The sequence below is a fragment of the Marmota flaviventris genome, chromosome 6 (genome assembly GCF_047511675.1).
Source record: "Marmota flaviventris isolate mMarFla1 chromosome 6, mMarFla1.hap1, whole genome shotgun sequence".
Taxonomy (NCBI): Eukaryota; Metazoa; Chordata; class Mammalia; order Rodentia; family Sciuridae; genus Marmota; species Marmota flaviventris.
Genome location: NC_092503.1, coordinates 63,495,300 through 63,511,768, shown reverse-complemented (window position 1 = coordinate 63,511,768; position 16,469 = coordinate 63,495,300). Strand labels below are relative to the sequence as shown.

The 16,469-nt window shown below is 47.7% G+C and overlaps 1 protein-coding gene across 1 annotated transcript; it reads left to right on the top strand.

Moving 5' to 3' along the window:
- The first annotated feature begins 5,650 nt into the window (after positions 1-5,650).
- Positions 5,651-6,982, top strand: Pou3f2 (POU class 3 homeobox 2). Its single transcript, XM_027925674.2, has one exon. The coding sequence runs from the start codon at positions 5,651-5,653 to the stop codon at positions 6,980-6,982; it is 1,332 nt and encodes a 443-aa protein (XP_027781475.1).
- Positions 6,983-16,469: the final 9,487 nt, after the last annotated feature.

Genomic DNA, 16,469 nt, shown 5'->3' with positions numbered 1-16,469 from the left:
GGCTGAAGGAGGAGCTTCAACTTAGTACATCACCAAATATATTAGAACTAAGGTTTTTATTGAAATCACTTTAATTTATCAAACAGTAGTCATCCCCTCCTGGTGGCCATCCATCCACCTGCTTCAAGGTGAGAAGGGAAAACACACACATTTGGATTCCATTGTTAAGGAAATCATTTAACTGTTAGTCCTTTGAAAATGAAATTCCAGGAAGGTGAGCTAGGAGCCACAAATCACCTCCTGTTCTTTTTCTGAGAATTCAACATAAACACCTTGTATTAACTCCTCTAAGTAGTATCTATCTTATGCACTGCTGGAGTGTGTCCTTTATGTTTTCTCCTTCCAAAGGCCTCACTTCCCTACTCAAATTTTAGCAGGCTTCCTTTGATAAATTACTCAAAGTAATCACTGAAACAGCTAGACTGCCTCAGTGACAATGTGGTGTTTAAAGTCTTCAAACCATGCCTTTCTATAAAATATTCACTTTCAGACTACAAAGGGCAGATCATTTGTAATGATGAGATCCATAGCTTGAAGAAAAAGGGGAAGAGATTAATTTCCATGAATTCAAGTAATTTCATTTCAAATACTACCGAACTTAGAACATTATATTTCACTGACTTACACAGTCATGAAGATAAAATAGAATTGTTTGTATGTGAGGCATGGACAGAGTTGCCAAGTGTGTAAAGTAAGGGAGGTTCAACTTTCAGAAAACTTACCCTTCTTCAAGACCTTTTATGAACTGAGGCCAGATGTGTATTTAGAAACTTGCAAACTGTAGGTATAGACAGAAATATATAAATCTAAATGGGAGGATTTTTTTATTCAGGAGAAAATATACTGCTGTGTCATTAAAGGTTAATTTCTGTGTTTTTATGTATTTTAGGTAAATTTTTATTGTGTGTCTTTCCCAAGAACTGGCAACTTGGAAGTGCATGTTTCTCTGCTTCTTATAAATGCATTCCCCAAGGCTGCAGTTCTTCAAGCTTTAAGGCGGTTTTCATTAAAGCAGCCAGCTGCCTCTTTGTGTGGATTGGCTGCTTAAAGCTATAGCCTTGAAGTCGGAGCCTCAGTTTTGACATTCTGTGGACCCTTAGTAAAGAAGTTCCATTCATATGATGTCTAGGGGTGCAAGGGGTGGTTATCCATGAAATCAAACAGCTGCTCAGGCTAGCAGGAGAGCAGAAAACATAGGAATGAATGAATGCAGGCAAGGTTGAGAGAGAAGGAAGAGGAACACTCAAACAAACCTCCCCCAAGGTGGATATATTAAAAGAGAAACATCAAGGAGTAATTTTACTTAAGTTTTAACTAGTTGTTAACTCTACTCCTCCAATGGCCACCTCCAAAATATTTTTTCTTTGTTTTATGTTGTTTTCTGGTTTCCCTTATCCTGGGATTACATAAATGAGAATTAAGATCTATCAAGTGAATTGCCATCTCCCCTCTTTTTTAGTAACTGTTTCCAGTTCAATGTAAGGGAGTGATTAGGTGAGTTTTCTGCTAACTCCTGGTATACAGAAATACCTTAAATGATATTTTATATATGACATGGGTATGTTTACCAAAGGGACAAGTTACTAAATCTGAGTTCGACTTACAGTGCATGGGCTGATCCTATAACTGATATCTTGAAGATTTTAGCAACTTGGCCAAGGTGCTGATTGCTACAAAGATCCAAACCTGGGGATACTATATCAAGGAGTATAAAAGTGTGAGAGATGAATATTGGCATCTTTTCCGTGTTGGCTGTTTCTCTTACATGCAGCGCACCCCAATAGGAGAGAGCCGGCACCACTTCTTCACACTAGTTCAGCCCAAGATAATGATCTTGCTCCAGACCTTGAAGAAGATCCTGGGTTGGTGCCAAAGCCAGAATCTCTGCACCGGGTGCCTCCAAGAATGTCTTGTGGAAAGGGCTTTGGGGACCCCACAGTAGATGCCTAAAGCAGAGAGGCCCGTAGGAATTGCCTTTTCAGCCATTGTCCTAGCGAGTGTTCTCGAGGAGCTGTGCTGGAGTGAGGGAGATATCAAGACACCTTGTCAGTTCAAAGCCTTTTATGGTTGTTTGAAATCCTCTCCACGTCAACGTAAGCAGCCTCTGTATTTGAACAGCTGCTTTGAACAGTGAAAAGGAATGAGCTGAATCAAAACCTGGAGGTGTCTGCCTGAGACACCTTCACCTTGCTTTTATGGGGGCGGAGATAGGCAGACATTCGCGCCGACTCTGCCCTGAACCGGGTCAGACCAAGGGACTGCTCCCATGACTGTGGGGGGAAAGAGGGAAGTGTGGAGAATCCCCCATCTGGAACTAAAGCCTAGGTTCCGTGATCTCCAGTGAGGAGACCTTGCGGGGAGTGGGACAGGGAACCCAAGCTGCTCAGGAGCCTGCATTCGCGCCAACCGGGCCCCCAGCTACCGGCAGGGAGCAGGCGGTGGCTCTGGGAGGGGTGGGAGGAGGTAGAACTCAGAGTGGTGTTGCGCGCCTAGCTTGCCCGCCCAACGATTAACCCTACTGCAGGGGAGGGGGACGCACAGTCTGAGACCCCGGGTAGGGCACGGCTTTGTATACTCTCGGGATTTATAGAGCATATTAAGTCCGATAGAACGATCTCGGCTCGCCCTGTTGGGAACGTTTCAGCTCTTTCGCACGCCAGCGAAATGAGGCGGGGCTGGGGGGTGGAGTGGAGACCTGGGACGTCAAAGTGGGAAGGATCTCCGAGCATTAATCGCCAGTGATGTCCCATCGCAGACAGGAAGTTTTGATGTACACGTGCTGCCTGTTCTTACCTCCCCCCACCGCACACACAGTAGCGCCTTAAGCCCGAGGTGGGAGATGAGGGTACAGAGGGAGACCAGAGGAGGGACTTTTAAATTGCTCAAAGCCAGGCACCCTCAGTTCCCTCGGAAATGCATCTGGAAACTTATTATCTCTAATGCATCAGGCTGCTTAGGGGCAGGTCCTTCCAGAAATGTGAAATTAAATCCAGAGAAAAACGGACGCCTGTCTTTAAAGGGGGAGCGGGGAATCGGGGTGCGAGGTGCTTAGTAACCGGAGGCAGCCTTCCCCGGCAGCTGGATTCTTTCCTAGGTAGAAGCTCGGAGCTCCCGGGAGGAAAGGAAAGAAAGGCGCCGGGGCGAGAAGGGAACACTGCTGGCGAGAGGCCTGCGAGTTTCCCAAGGGCGGGGTAAAGCCATGTACCCAGCGTAGGGGACACAGGGCTGAAGCGTTAAGGAGGTTGCCTCACCCTCCCCAGCAATCTGGGCTGCTTTCCGTACGAGAGCCGCCTGCACCGCCGGCTGAGTCTGCACGCTGCGAGGCTTCGACTTTTTCTTTTTCTTTTCTTTTTTCCTGGCCAGGCCAAGTTACTGGATCCCTAGCAGCTCCCAGGCGAGCGGTTAGAGTGGCTGGGCGACTGCGCTGGGAGTCACCGCTCCACATTGTGTATGGTAGCCGCGAGTGCGCGCGCGTGGCGGGAGTGTAGGTCCGTCCCGCCGCTGCCTGCGGGCTCGCCCCTCCCCTAACCATTTCTCTCTCTCCTCACACACACCCTCATAAACACAGGACACGTGGAAATTCTCAGCCAAAGCGCCTTGCCCGGGCGGGTGCTCAACGTGGTGATTTATAAACAGCTCAGCCACTCCCCAAAGAGCACCGCTCCTCGTTAGTCATGATGAATTTTCTGGTCTGCTCTATTCTGCTGTCTAGATTAAGATGCTCGGAGGCCCCAAAATGCTCCCTTTGAGCGTTAATTTGGCTTCCCTCACAAGCCTACCATCGCTGACAGAGCCTGCGGAGCTAGCACCACAACGCAGGAACCAGGGATGAGAGGTGCGGAAGCTATTCATGTTCCCTGGAGTCTTTCCCTTCCTGGCAATAACTTTTACTTCGCTTTGGTACTAGTACCGGTGCTGTACTACCGACACTTCCTGGCGGTCCGCTGCTTCAGCCTGAATCCGCCCCTAGATCCCTGATATCAGGTTCTCATGCTCGAAAACTGGCAGCAGACACCTGCTCCTGCGAGCTAAGAAACAGAAGGCGTGACACGCTCGCTCGCGCTCTGCAGAGCGGCGCCCCGGGTGCACTGTCCCGCGGTCTTGTTCTGGAGTTCACGGCTGCCTGCTGAGCTGGAAGCTTGACTGACCAGCGTCCTAGAGCTTAGATTAACCCCACCCCCTGGCGCCCGCAAAAGTTATTGATGAGAAAGGTTTCCCTGGCATCAACTCATTTACTTTCACCTTTTTCTTCCCTTTTGAAGTGACTTAACGGAAAAGTTGCGCCAATAAGCGCAAAGAACCCGGGTGGTGGTGGTGGGGAGCTCATACATCTCCATCAGCACCGCTTCCCAGAGCTTCTCTTGAATATTCACCAAACCAAGTGCACCCCTCGCCAGCACTTCTGCAGCTTCCCACAAGTAGAAGGTCTACCCACACAAGCTCCTAGTTTCCTAAACCAAAAACTGTGCGCGCGCCCGAGTGTGAATCTGACAGACTTTTAGAGTTTTGTTTTCAGTTCAGACCGCTGTACTGTTAGAGCAGCCAACTCTGCGCCTTGATAGGAGTGGCTCACAAGCCGCGACATAGGCTGAGCTTGCCTCTCGCTGAGTCTTTTCGGTGAAGGACTGAGAGGCAGCCGGGCCTGGAACCAAGAGCCTGTGCTAGCTAGCGGGGTGGAGATGAAGGAGGGAACCTTCATTCCAGTCAAAAGTGTCCGCACAGTCAGGAGCAAAAGGCACCTGTGCACTGAAATTCTAACTACGAGAGGAAGGGGTCTTCAACTAGGGGACAATTCTGGCTCCTGGCTCTAGGTTTAAGCGACACTGGTGTGTGTGTATCCCTAGGTGAATGAAAATCGAACTCCTGCTGGCTCGATGCGACCCAGCCTTTCTTTTTCTCCATCGCTTCCCCCACTCCCTCAAAAGCCCTATTGGAAAGAAAAAGTGGACCCCCCCCCCCCCACACACACACACCCTATCCAAGTCTTCCAAGTGGCTGTGGTCGATAAGAGCGCCGGAACCATCCCCCTGCCCGGCTTCTCTGCCTGGGAGACAGATGGGGGGCGGGTCCCATCCGAGAGGGGGCGGAGGAGGCCGGGGATGGGGAAGAAGAGGGGGGGCGAGAACTGAGAGAATCTGAATCGCGGGGCTAGGGGGGACTAGGAGGAGGGCTAGGACGACTCCGAGCCTGGGGGAGGAGAGGGGGCAGCTTTGCGCCAATCAGTGGCGCCGGCCTGGGAGGTTGCTAGCGGTATCCACGTAAATCAAAGGGCGCGGAGCCAATGGGAGGGGGCGGAGGGGGCGGGGCCCAGGCGCGTGCCGCTGCGAGCCAGCGCTGCCAAGAGAGCGGGAGAGAGCTGGAGAGAGCAGGGAGAGGGGGGAGCGCGGAGCGAGTCAGAGTGAGCGAGAGCGAGAAGGAGGGAGAGGAGAAAGAGAGCGAGGGCGGGCGGGAGGCGACGGCGGCGGCAGCGGCAGCAGTAATAGCAGGAGCAGCAACAGAAGGCGTCGGAGCGGGCGTCGGAGCTGCCCGATAGGGGAGAGAGAGAGTGGAAAGAGAAAGAGGGCGAGGAGGAGAGGGAGCCAGAGGCGAAAAAGTAACTGTCAAATGCGCGGCTCCTTTAACCGGAGCGCTCAGTCCGGCTCCGAGAGTCATGGCGACCGCAGCGTCTAACCACTACAGCCTGCTCACCTCCAGCGCCTCCATCGTGCACGCCGAGCCGCCCGGCGGCATGCAGCAAGGCGCGGGGGGCTACCGCGAGGCGCAGAGCCTGGTGCAGGGCGACTACGGCGCGCTGCAGAGCAACGGGCACCCACTCAGCCACGCTCACCAGTGGATCACCGCGCTGTCCCACGGCGGTGGCGGCGGCGGCGGGGGCGGCGGCGGCGGGGGCGGGGGCGGCGGCGGGGGCGGCAGCGACGGCTCCCCTTGGTCCACCAGCCCCCTGGGCCAGCCGGACATCAAGCCCTCAGTGGTGGTGCAGCAGGGCGGCCGCGGCGACGAGCTGCACGGGCCAGGCGCCCTGCAGCAGCAGCACCAGCAGCAGCAACAGCAGCAGCAACAGCAACAGCAGCAACAGCAGCAGCAGCAGCAGCAGCAACGGCCGCCGCATCTGGTGCACCACGCTGCCAACCACCACCCCGGGCCCGGGGCATGGAGGAGCGCGGCGGCTGCAGCGCACCTCCCACCCTCCATGGGAGCGTCCAACGGTGGCTTGCTCTACTCACAGCCCAGCTTCACCGTGAACGGCATGCTGGGCGCCGGCGGGCAGCCGACAGGGCTGCACCACCACGGCCTGCGGGACGCGCACGACGAGCCACATCATACCGACCACCACCCGCACCCTCACTCTCACCCACACCAGCAGCCACCGCCGCCGCCGCCCCCACAGGGCCCGCCAGGCCACCCAGGCGCGCACCACGACCCGCACTCGGACGAGGACACGCCGACCTCGGACGACCTGGAGCAGTTCGCCAAGCAGTTCAAACAGAGGCGGATCAAACTGGGATTTACCCAAGCAGACGTGGGGCTGGCGCTGGGCACCCTGTACGGCAACGTGTTCTCGCAGACCACCATCTGCAGGTTTGAGGCCCTGCAGCTGAGCTTCAAGAACATGTGCAAGCTGAAGCCTTTGTTGAACAAGTGGTTGGAAGAGGCAGACTCATCCTCGGGCAGCCCCACAAGCATAGACAAGATCGCAGCGCAGGGGCGCAAGCGGAAAAAGCGGACCTCCATCGAGGTGAGCGTCAAGGGGGCTCTGGAGAGCCATTTCCTCAAATGCCCCAAGCCCTCGGCCCAGGAGATCACCTCCCTCGCGGACAGCTTACAGCTGGAGAAGGAGGTGGTGAGAGTTTGGTTTTGTAACAGGAGACAGAAAGAGAAAAGGATGACCCCTCCCGGAGGGACTCTGCCGGGCGCCGAGGATGTGTACGGGGGGAGTAGGGACACGCCACCACACCACGGGGTGCAGACGCCCGTCCAGTGAACTCGAGGGGGGGGAGGGGCAGAGCGCGGGGCTCCCCCTCCCCTTCGGCCCACGGTCCTTTCCGGACCCCTGTTCCCTCTCTAACTTTTGATTGTTCTTTTTATTTTTAATTATTATTTCCCCGTCCCTTAAAAAGAAAAAAAAATAAGGAAAAAGGAAAGCAACTAAGACACTGGACTATCCTATAAACGATAGCAGGTGTAATGATGTGTTTTGACCTTTACAGGCGAGTACCCAGGCAATGAAGTAGAGTGTCTCCTAGAGAGAGTGAGAAGAGTGTGTGTTTGTGTGCGTGAAAGAGAGAAAGAGAGGTGGCAAGCACTGAGATAAATACCTGGCAAAACTAAATAAATTACCAAAAAGAAAAAGAAACCCACCAAACCATGATAAACACAAAACTGCAGCTCCCTCATGCTTGATGCTTGGAGTTGGGACATGCTGCTGTGTTTATTTAATGTGGATTCCCATCAGGAAAGAGGAAAAAAATCACACATTCTTTGATATAGGCAAAATTTAACCACATAAATTTGCACTGCAAGAAAATTGAAGTTTACATGAACAAATTCATAAACATATTTTTTCTTTTAATCCCCACGGTTAATTTTGGAATTGCCGTTTTGGTTTGGTTTTGCTTTGCTTTGCTTACTCAGTAGAGAGAATTGAAGCCAGTTCTTGGCCGCTCTCCATTTCTAGTTCTTGTATTGCCCCTTCTTACTGTTTGTGAAGTTTGATTACCTTCATATTCCCTTTGAATTGATGTAACATTTATTTGTTCTTTTTACCAAAGCAAAATGATTGAATTCATACAAAAGAAAAAAAAAAACCTAATTGCTTGCTTTGGGGAAATGTGTATGGTCTACACACTTTATCCAAGGCAAGACTCTAGTTTAGAATATAAAAATAAGAGTCAAGCATTGGTTTTCTTACCACCCACAAAGTAAACTTCATTTTCAGGCAGTGTTTCTGGGGGAGGTTATACAGGGGAGAAAAAGAAAAATCAATAGTGAGTGACTGATTGCTTCATTTTATCAGGCGGGCCCATTGTGAAAGAGCTCAAAGGAAACGTGGAGGTTAAATATATTTCCAGAGTTGTCCAACAGAAAGAAAGTGGCACTTTGAAGAGAGCTAAGTGAATATATATCTTCAGCTACCCCCATATAGTTCTCTGCTTTTAGTTTTAATAACTTAATTATGAGAAATTATTTGTGCTGACTGCAGCAACTAAACTTTGTTCCTGAAATTGTCTTTTTTTTTTAAGCATAAATAACATAACCCAGGAACTCAATGCTGTATGCACTTACCGTGTTTCTTAGCACACAAATACCCATATGCATACATAGACCATAGACTGGATTTGTCCTCACTAGTTCATTTGTTTATCAGTCATATTTAGGGGTCCCAGATCTTCTTTCCCTCTAACTTATTACAGAAAATACCAATTTCACTTGGACTGCTCCTCCCTTCAATAAGGAAGCCAAATGAAGTGAAAATAAAATGCCATTTTCAATCCTTCCTCTCTCCCCTTTGTTAATAGTTTTAAGTGCATTTTTTTTTTTTTTTACCTTATCTTGATGGAAAACAGTTAACTCCCAACACAAAAAAACTCTACTGGAAAGTGTAGGTGAAAACAAACAAACAAACTTGTAACTGTATTGAAAATAAATACCATTAAACTGTGATCAGTTAAAATTTTAAAAATAATAATCAGCACAAAAGGGCGCTAAAAGGGAAGACACTTTTTATTAACCTTAAAAGTTTGGGGCTTTTTTTCCTGGCTAGGAGTAGATAAATGTTTATTTTAAAAGTTGAATTTTCACTACATAAAATTATGGTTCAGCATCAGATTAGTATTGCACTCAGTAGTTAAGGTTTTAGAAAATATGCTTTATACAGTATTGTCTTTCCAAACACCTGTGATTGTTTCATTTTCAATGTTTTTGCAAGATAAATGGTGACTTATAATGGGCATATTCATTTGCCTGTATTTCATTTCCCCCAATGAATGTCACAAGTAGATGGGCACCGGAGCTGCTTCGGGTACATCACTCTGCTTGTTCCTGAGGTGTGGGGACTGGCCTTCAGTGAAGCAATCCAGAGCAGGGCAGAGAGCTAATGGTAAAGGGAGGAAATGAATTTTCAGATACTTATTACCAAGTAGGTAAGGTCAGAAGCTGGAGTTCAGGGGATGTTTCTACAGTTCCTCTAGCTCTCATAGGTTTACTAAGATGAAAGTTACCACTGAACCTTACCACAATGTATATATGTTTAATATCTGTCTTTTGAAATGCAGAAATAGTTTAAATGTTTCTTTGTCTATTTTTCTTTTTTTTTAATGCTACCCAGGGAAATATTTTCATATCATTTTTAAGTGGCCTGCCTCAATGTATATTTATTTCTTTTGAAGCAAAAAGGTTCTGGAAACTGTTTTTCTGTAGCTTTAAATGAGTAGGTGAGCAAAATCTATATGGGATGTAATTTTTTTGTTCAGTCTCTTTAAAAATACTTTGTTTTGGTACATTTGGTTGTGCTTGTGGGGAAAATAAAAGCGCAGAGATCCTTATATATTTATGTTAAAGTAATATTTTATTATTACATAAAACAGAAATGCACAATACCTTCATAGTTTGTTCTAATTATTGAAATATCTTTATTTTATTTTTAAAGATAGTGCCAAGTTTTAAGGGAAAAAAAAAAAAAACCTTTAGACCTTATACTGACTGAGTTGAGTTGTGTGTAAAACACCTCCCTTCCTTTATACTTCATGAAGTTTTGGAATAAATTTTATGCATATACTGCCAGGTTTCATGTTTATAACTTTCAGAAGCTTTTTTTTTTAAATGAAGACTACTGTTCTGATTTACTTTTCTTTGCAAAACTATCATCAGTTCCAAACCTTTCAGTCACTATGCCTGTAGCATTAAATTGAAATGATCACTGGATTTGAGCTTCAATTTGTTTGCCATTTCATGGTCTGACAAAGAGATGTTTGCCCTGTAAATATATGCAGATATTACTGCATTTTCTTTCCAGGTTAGATATACCTTATCCAATTGGGCTGTTGAGGGAACATCAACTGAACTACATAATTCAGGATCTGCAGAAAAGCAGGGCTTAGTTAGAAGATTATTCCTCTTAATAACTAACAAATATCTTTCAACAAAGAATAACTCGGACAATATGCTATGTGCGTGTTTACCAAATGATTAGAAGTAGATTCTATATATTATTAATGTTAGGTTTACAGGAAAAGATAGATTTTGCAGTGGTCTATACTTTAGTGTCTGTTTCTTATCAAGCAAACGGGCTCTAAAATAAGAAGCAGGGGGCATGTATGGGAGAAATTAAGCCATAATGCTAACAGATTCTTTCATTCTTAGAACACTATCGTTAAAAAAAAAAAAAAATCAGTTTTAAGCTTAGTGAGAATTCCAAGCAGACTTGAGTTAGTTTACAAGTTTGTTGATGTATTTAAACTCCTCTTTGGAACATTGGTTTAAGTATAAATGTTCATTTAGAAAGGTAGTTTCTGGGCTTATTACATCTGATCATCTTTTCTAACTCCTAGTCAATATTACATGGGTCCCAAACAGATTCAGCCAAATGATCTTATCAATAGTCTGAACAAGAAGTGACAGAAAGAAGAAGTGTTTTGTGATCGCAGACATGCTGATGGGTAAAATGTTTAAGTTGGATATAGATTTGAGTTCTGGGTCAATATCCCTTCACTGTAGGCAGAAAACAAGCAGCATCTGCCCTCTGCAGGGCATTTCAGTGGACCTTGAGAAGGAATTTTTGCTCTTAACCACAGGGGCTACTCCTGGAAAACATCACATGTTAAGCGGACACATCATGGTCTTGACCCAGGCTTGCCATTCAGATCCTAAAGCTACTAGGGTAGTTTCCATGCCAGTTAGGGAAGGTATTACACCTATGGTGAAAAACTATCATGGCCACTGGGAGAAATCTGTAGGGCATTCATTCCTAGGATGTGGGCTTAGCCACAACGACGTACCCTTTCTTTCTCCTAAAGACAATAATGCAGAATATAGCCATCCTGATAGAACTCTTATGTTTCTTTAAAATATGTCACTTTTTAGATTTATAATATAAGATAGGGGGAAATGATCATGTGGGAAAGAGTTATGTGAAGGTCAGATGGAGGGAATGGCCACAAATAATATTATGCTTGGCATTTCTAAACATTCTCGGTTCCCACGAAGTAACCTCCTTTATATTTCAGATGGCAGCAACAAAAGCACTCTTCTCCTTTCCCTCCTGCTCCTACCAAGGGAGGTCACACACTGGTTGGCAAAATTTTCTGGTAAAATAATTTTGATAAAAGCACTCATCTTTCTACTTATTTCTTCAAAAGCAACTAATAAAGAGATGCAAAAGCAACAACAAGGGGATGACATTTGGGTGCCTTGGTACCCACATGTGTATGTCTATTTGTTGCATTCACTTACTTGCCTTTTATTTTTCTTAGTATGGCAGCATCTTGGATAGTGCTGGGGAGTGGGATGAAATTACCCTTTTATCACTCCTTTCTGTGACATGTCTTTGTGATTTTTTCAACCAATTCATAGAACTCTGTTCTAGATTCTATTGAATTCCTACAGAAGTTAAAGAATGAGGTAAAGAATGGAGCTTGTACAGAAAGAGAAAGGATGGTGAAGTGAGGGTTTCTTTGGGTCTGCTTGTATATTTTAGTGGATAAGGCAAAGGGACAGTGTTTATCTAAAATGAAAGAGAAAGAAGCATATTGAAGTACTATGAATCTTAACGATATGATGAAATGGGATGTACAGCTAAATTTTATATAAATATTTTCCCTATTCAGGAAAGTTTACTTTTTCAATGATGCATAGCCTCTTAACAGGGGACAGATGGTAGCAGCAGAGAACCAGGGCTTCTGATACCTATTCCCACTACTTGATTCGGGATGGAAAACAATGTAAAAGTGGCAGGGACCTGCCATCCAGTTAGCAAATCAAACAATCAACTGGCCCATATTTGCAGAACTTGGGCTAGTGTTATTTTAATGCCTCCTTACCCAGAGAGGAGTATGGGATTGCCAGAAAATGGCTTTTTAGTTTTCTTTAAGGCTTTGCTTGGTTATGGAGTAAAGAAACAGAATATTTTCACATTGTTCTGGTGTTTGGTGGGAAGCTAGGAAATTTGTTTCCTCCTCTTTTATAAAAAAAAAGAAAAGTTAATTAACTTTATCATGTAATACCTTTCCTTTACCTTAATAACACCTCTGCAATAACGCCTCCGCTTGGCTTAGCTCTTAGAGGTTTTAGAAACAGTATCATACATGTCCCATCAAAACAATCCTGGTCTCTTATTGTTCCTAGAATTCTGATTGTTGGTAACATTAAGATGTATTTCCCTTTTTAAAAAAAATGTCTGAAATGTTATTTAATACACCAGTAAAAGTGCATCTATATCTTAAAGTTTATTCCTTCCATGTCTTTTTGAGTTTTTATAGCTCTTTGTCTGGAATTGGGGAGGGGGGGCGACTTCCATATGCGGCTTGTGCACGAAGAGCTTGGGCTCTGAAAGGGTCTGTAGTTGGTGGCAAACAGCCCTCTGCTCTTAGAATGGGGAGTTGTCATCCAGGAGAGAGAGAGAGAGAGAGAGAGAGAGAGAGAGAGAGAGAGAGAGAGAGAGAGAAGAGAAGAGGAAATAAATGCCCCCACAAAGACATAGTCATCACTGATTTTAGAAAGACAGGGAAGGGTTAGGACCCCATCTGAGCGATATGGAAGGGATTTTGATTGTTATGAATTAACACTGAGTGTGCCAAACAACGCCAATAGGAAACCTTGCTGTGGAGTAAACTTGAACCTGTGCCCTTTTTTATTTGGGTCATATATTTTTCCTCCCACCAGCATTTCTTCTGGATTTGTTGTTTAAAAAAGAAAAGGAAAAGCCACACATCGAAAAATATGGCCACAGAGTTCTGCAGCAGAGTGGGAAAAAGAAAGTTTCTTGTGGGTTTGTAACAAATTAGCCATTGTAAATCACAGGGCTTTAAGGAAAATCCATGTGGAAAGTGATGGGGGCTCTTTCCCTCCTCCTGTTAAGAAATCTCATTCTATCAGAGGAATTTTATGTGACCTTTTATGTTCTAAGGCACATGATTCTGGAGAGAATTATTTGATATTAATAACTTTTTGTTGATGTTGTCCCCCTAACAAATATTCCTTCAAAGTTGGTGCAGCGACTGGGCAAGGCGGGTCTAGGCAAGGCAGGCCAGTGTGCTGCCAGCGGGCATCAGCTTCTGCGCTCAGCCGCTAAACAGGAGCCAGGCCCTCACAGTGTGCACCCACCCCACCCAGGCAGATGAGATGAGGGCCCAGAAAGCTTGGCTTATGAGCTCTGGGAGAGGAGAGAAGTGAGAGAAACCGGCCATCCCTTGTACTTGCAGCCCAGGCCTAAGGTCCAGAATGCTGCAAACAGCCCCTGGGAGTGTCTGTTTGGAAATCGAGGATTCTTTGCCGCGCCCCGGGGCTCCGACGCCAAGACCCCAGTGGAAAGGGTCGACAGCTCCGACTTTGAGGGCTATTCCAACTCTCTCCCTTCCTAGGGAGGCCCATGTGGGGGACGTCCACTGCGTGGACGATTGGTGGGTTCACCGGCCGGAGACTGAGGCTAGAAGTGGTTAGGTGGAGTACAGATGCCTTGGGTATGGCCGCCGTCCCAGGGAAAGGACATCTAAGAGCAGGAGTTGGAAGGGCTTTTCTGAAGGCAACGCGTGACTACCAGAGAGATGTGGTGGGGCTCAGGGGGTTGCTTAGGAATAGAGGGCTCAGAGGACAGTGAATCTCCTAGCTTTCTGCCTGCCGTGCTTTTGTGCTTGACTCTGCAAAGTCGGGCCCAGGACATTGCTTCCACTTGGGAGAGGCAATTGTGGGAGACGGTGCCCCAAGAAAAAAGGGGAGAGTAAACAACTACAAGAAAACTGGGGAAGAAAATGGACTGCTGCATGGGAAATAAAAGAATTAGGTCTGCGAGGGCAAAGAATGGAGGACAGTGGAAAGCTGGGGAGCAAAGTTCTGAAGCATGCGCCCTTCAGTTCCCACCCATCAAACTTCTGGCTGTTTGACCTCAATTCCCTGCCTCCAATGGAGAGGAACTTTTCCTCTAGACGCGTGAAGGAAAACCATTCTCTAACCCCCAGAAGCCGGCCAATCCCTGCTGAGCCTAAAGTCAGTTCTTAGCAAAGAAAAGTCAGTTCCCCAGAGACGGGAACCCGAGAGCCCCTCTGGGCACCCTATGATCCCAAGCTAGGGCTGAAAGCTGTGAGTAGAGAGGGTCGCGCCCCAGGACTGGGGGCCTGTCGTTCACCTCCGTGGGTTGGCCACTCCTAGGGCCTTGGGACCCCTCCACCCCTATTAGCTTTCCCAGACTCCTATGAGAAGTCTCCCAGTGAGAAGAAACTCGGCTCTTAAAAGCCTTGCAGAAGGGTGTTGGGAGTTCCAACGCGGTCTTTCCCCTCCTGTAAGAGATGAGGCCGGTTGGGGGTCAGGGTCACTTGGATCCTGGGGTGCACGTCCTGGCCGCTGAGGCGGGAAGCTGGCTGGGAGCGGTGGGAAGGCAACCAAAGGCAGAGGCTGGGGCTCCCGCGGGGGGCAGGTCTGTGCTGGCTCCGGGCCTGGCTTCCGAGGGGCGGCCCAAGCCTCCCTCTCGCTCCTGCCGCGCCGGCCCGCGGCCACTCACCGCGCTCCGCTGCTAGCCCGGGCGGGGTCGTACACAAACAAGGATGCTTCTATTTACTCGCCTCTGCCTGTGGATTTCTAAGACATTCAGCAGGCACAATCATTAAACTAATTTGTATTTGATTGTTTGGGCGGACGGAGGGTAGTTTTATTGCGCTAAGCATTCAAGCAGGCACGCATCGCTGATTACCAGTATACATTAAATAAAGTTGTTTGTACACATTGTCTTACCACATATAGGCAGAGGCTTATTATTCTAATTACTCTAATTAGTGCATTGAAATGTTTTCTACTTGATTTGAGAAGACAGTGATTAGTTCTATTACTTCTTTTAACTCGTATTTTATGGAAAACTGTTGATGCATGTTCAAATCACTTTATTTGCCCCTAGAATATAACGCTGACCCAAACGCAGTGAACTGCACGGCCCTTGTGGGGGCCCAACTTTGATGTGGGCCTGGGCTTGGAAGAGGCGTCTGGTATTTATTATTTTGCTCCCATCCGCGCAGCCTAGTCTCCCAGCGCGGGGCCCGCGGCCCCTGCCCCATCCTGCGCCCCAGATGCGCTCCGGTCTCTGACCGAGTTCCAGGAAACAGAGATCCGAAACCTGCTCGGACTCAGCCTCCCTGGCCTGCTGCCCTGCTACTTCCCCTGGTGCGACTGCTTTTACTAGACTCCCTTAAGCATATTTTCCGTGAATCTGTTTCTTGAGCTTTAATGTTACTATTAATTGATAAGATCAGCTCATCAAACATACTATTTCGATAGGGAATTGTAATTAAAACCTTAATCCTGTTTGAGACTTTTTTCCTTTAAATTCCTTTTTCTTATGGAAGGGGTACAAAGTTCACTATAAAAAGTATTATAACAGGGAGATTAATTCGTTATCTAAATAACAATCTTTGCTATTGATCCAACGTACTTTCCGCCACCTTTTGTGTTAGTCCGGGAGGCCCTTAAACAGGAGAATATGACAAAGCAGCAGATTTGGACCGAGCCCCGCAGACTCCGATCTACTTGGGAAAGCGAGGGGTATGAGAACCGCCGCCCTCCACAGTCGGAGGAGGCTTTCCAGGTGGATCCTTGCAGTCCTGCCGCTGCCACTGGGGAAGCGCAGCGCCAGTGCCGCAGGCTTGGTTGCTGGGCCTCCTGCGCGGTCCTCTCCCCTCTCAAAGGGAGATCTGCTCAGTCTCTAGGTAAATATTCGACCGGTTCTGCTTTTACTTTTAATATTTAAACTCGGATTATCCTGTCTCTAAATGCGCGTTCCTAACCTTTGCCGGTGGCTGGATGTAATAAACCCTGGCGGGCTGGGCGCTCAGCTTCGGCTGGTCGCGCCGCCGCCTCCCGCCCCCGCCCCGCCCCCCAGCCCCTGCCCCTCCGCCCCTCGCCGCCCGCAGCGAAAGCCGCGCGGGAATGAAATCAGCGCCTCTCGGCAGCTGACGGCTGAGCATCCAGGGCGCTCGCAGGCGGGGTAGACCGCCCTTTATCCTGGCTGAAGAGTCCTCGGGGGCTGCAGATGGAGATGTGCAACCCCGCGGCGCCCCGGAGGAAAAAGAAACCGGCTTCCTGAAAGCAGCAGCCCCCAGGCATGGGAGGGGTGGTGGAGTGGAGTAGGGGGCCTAGGAAGTTGGGCTGGGTCGCTGTTGTGTATGTGTGTGTGGCGGGAGGAGAGTGCACCCTGTCCAAATGTATATCCCCTCCTTGTACGCCCCCTTTAAAAGAGGTCGTGGCCCCAGTTTGAGAAGAAGCCAAAGAATTTC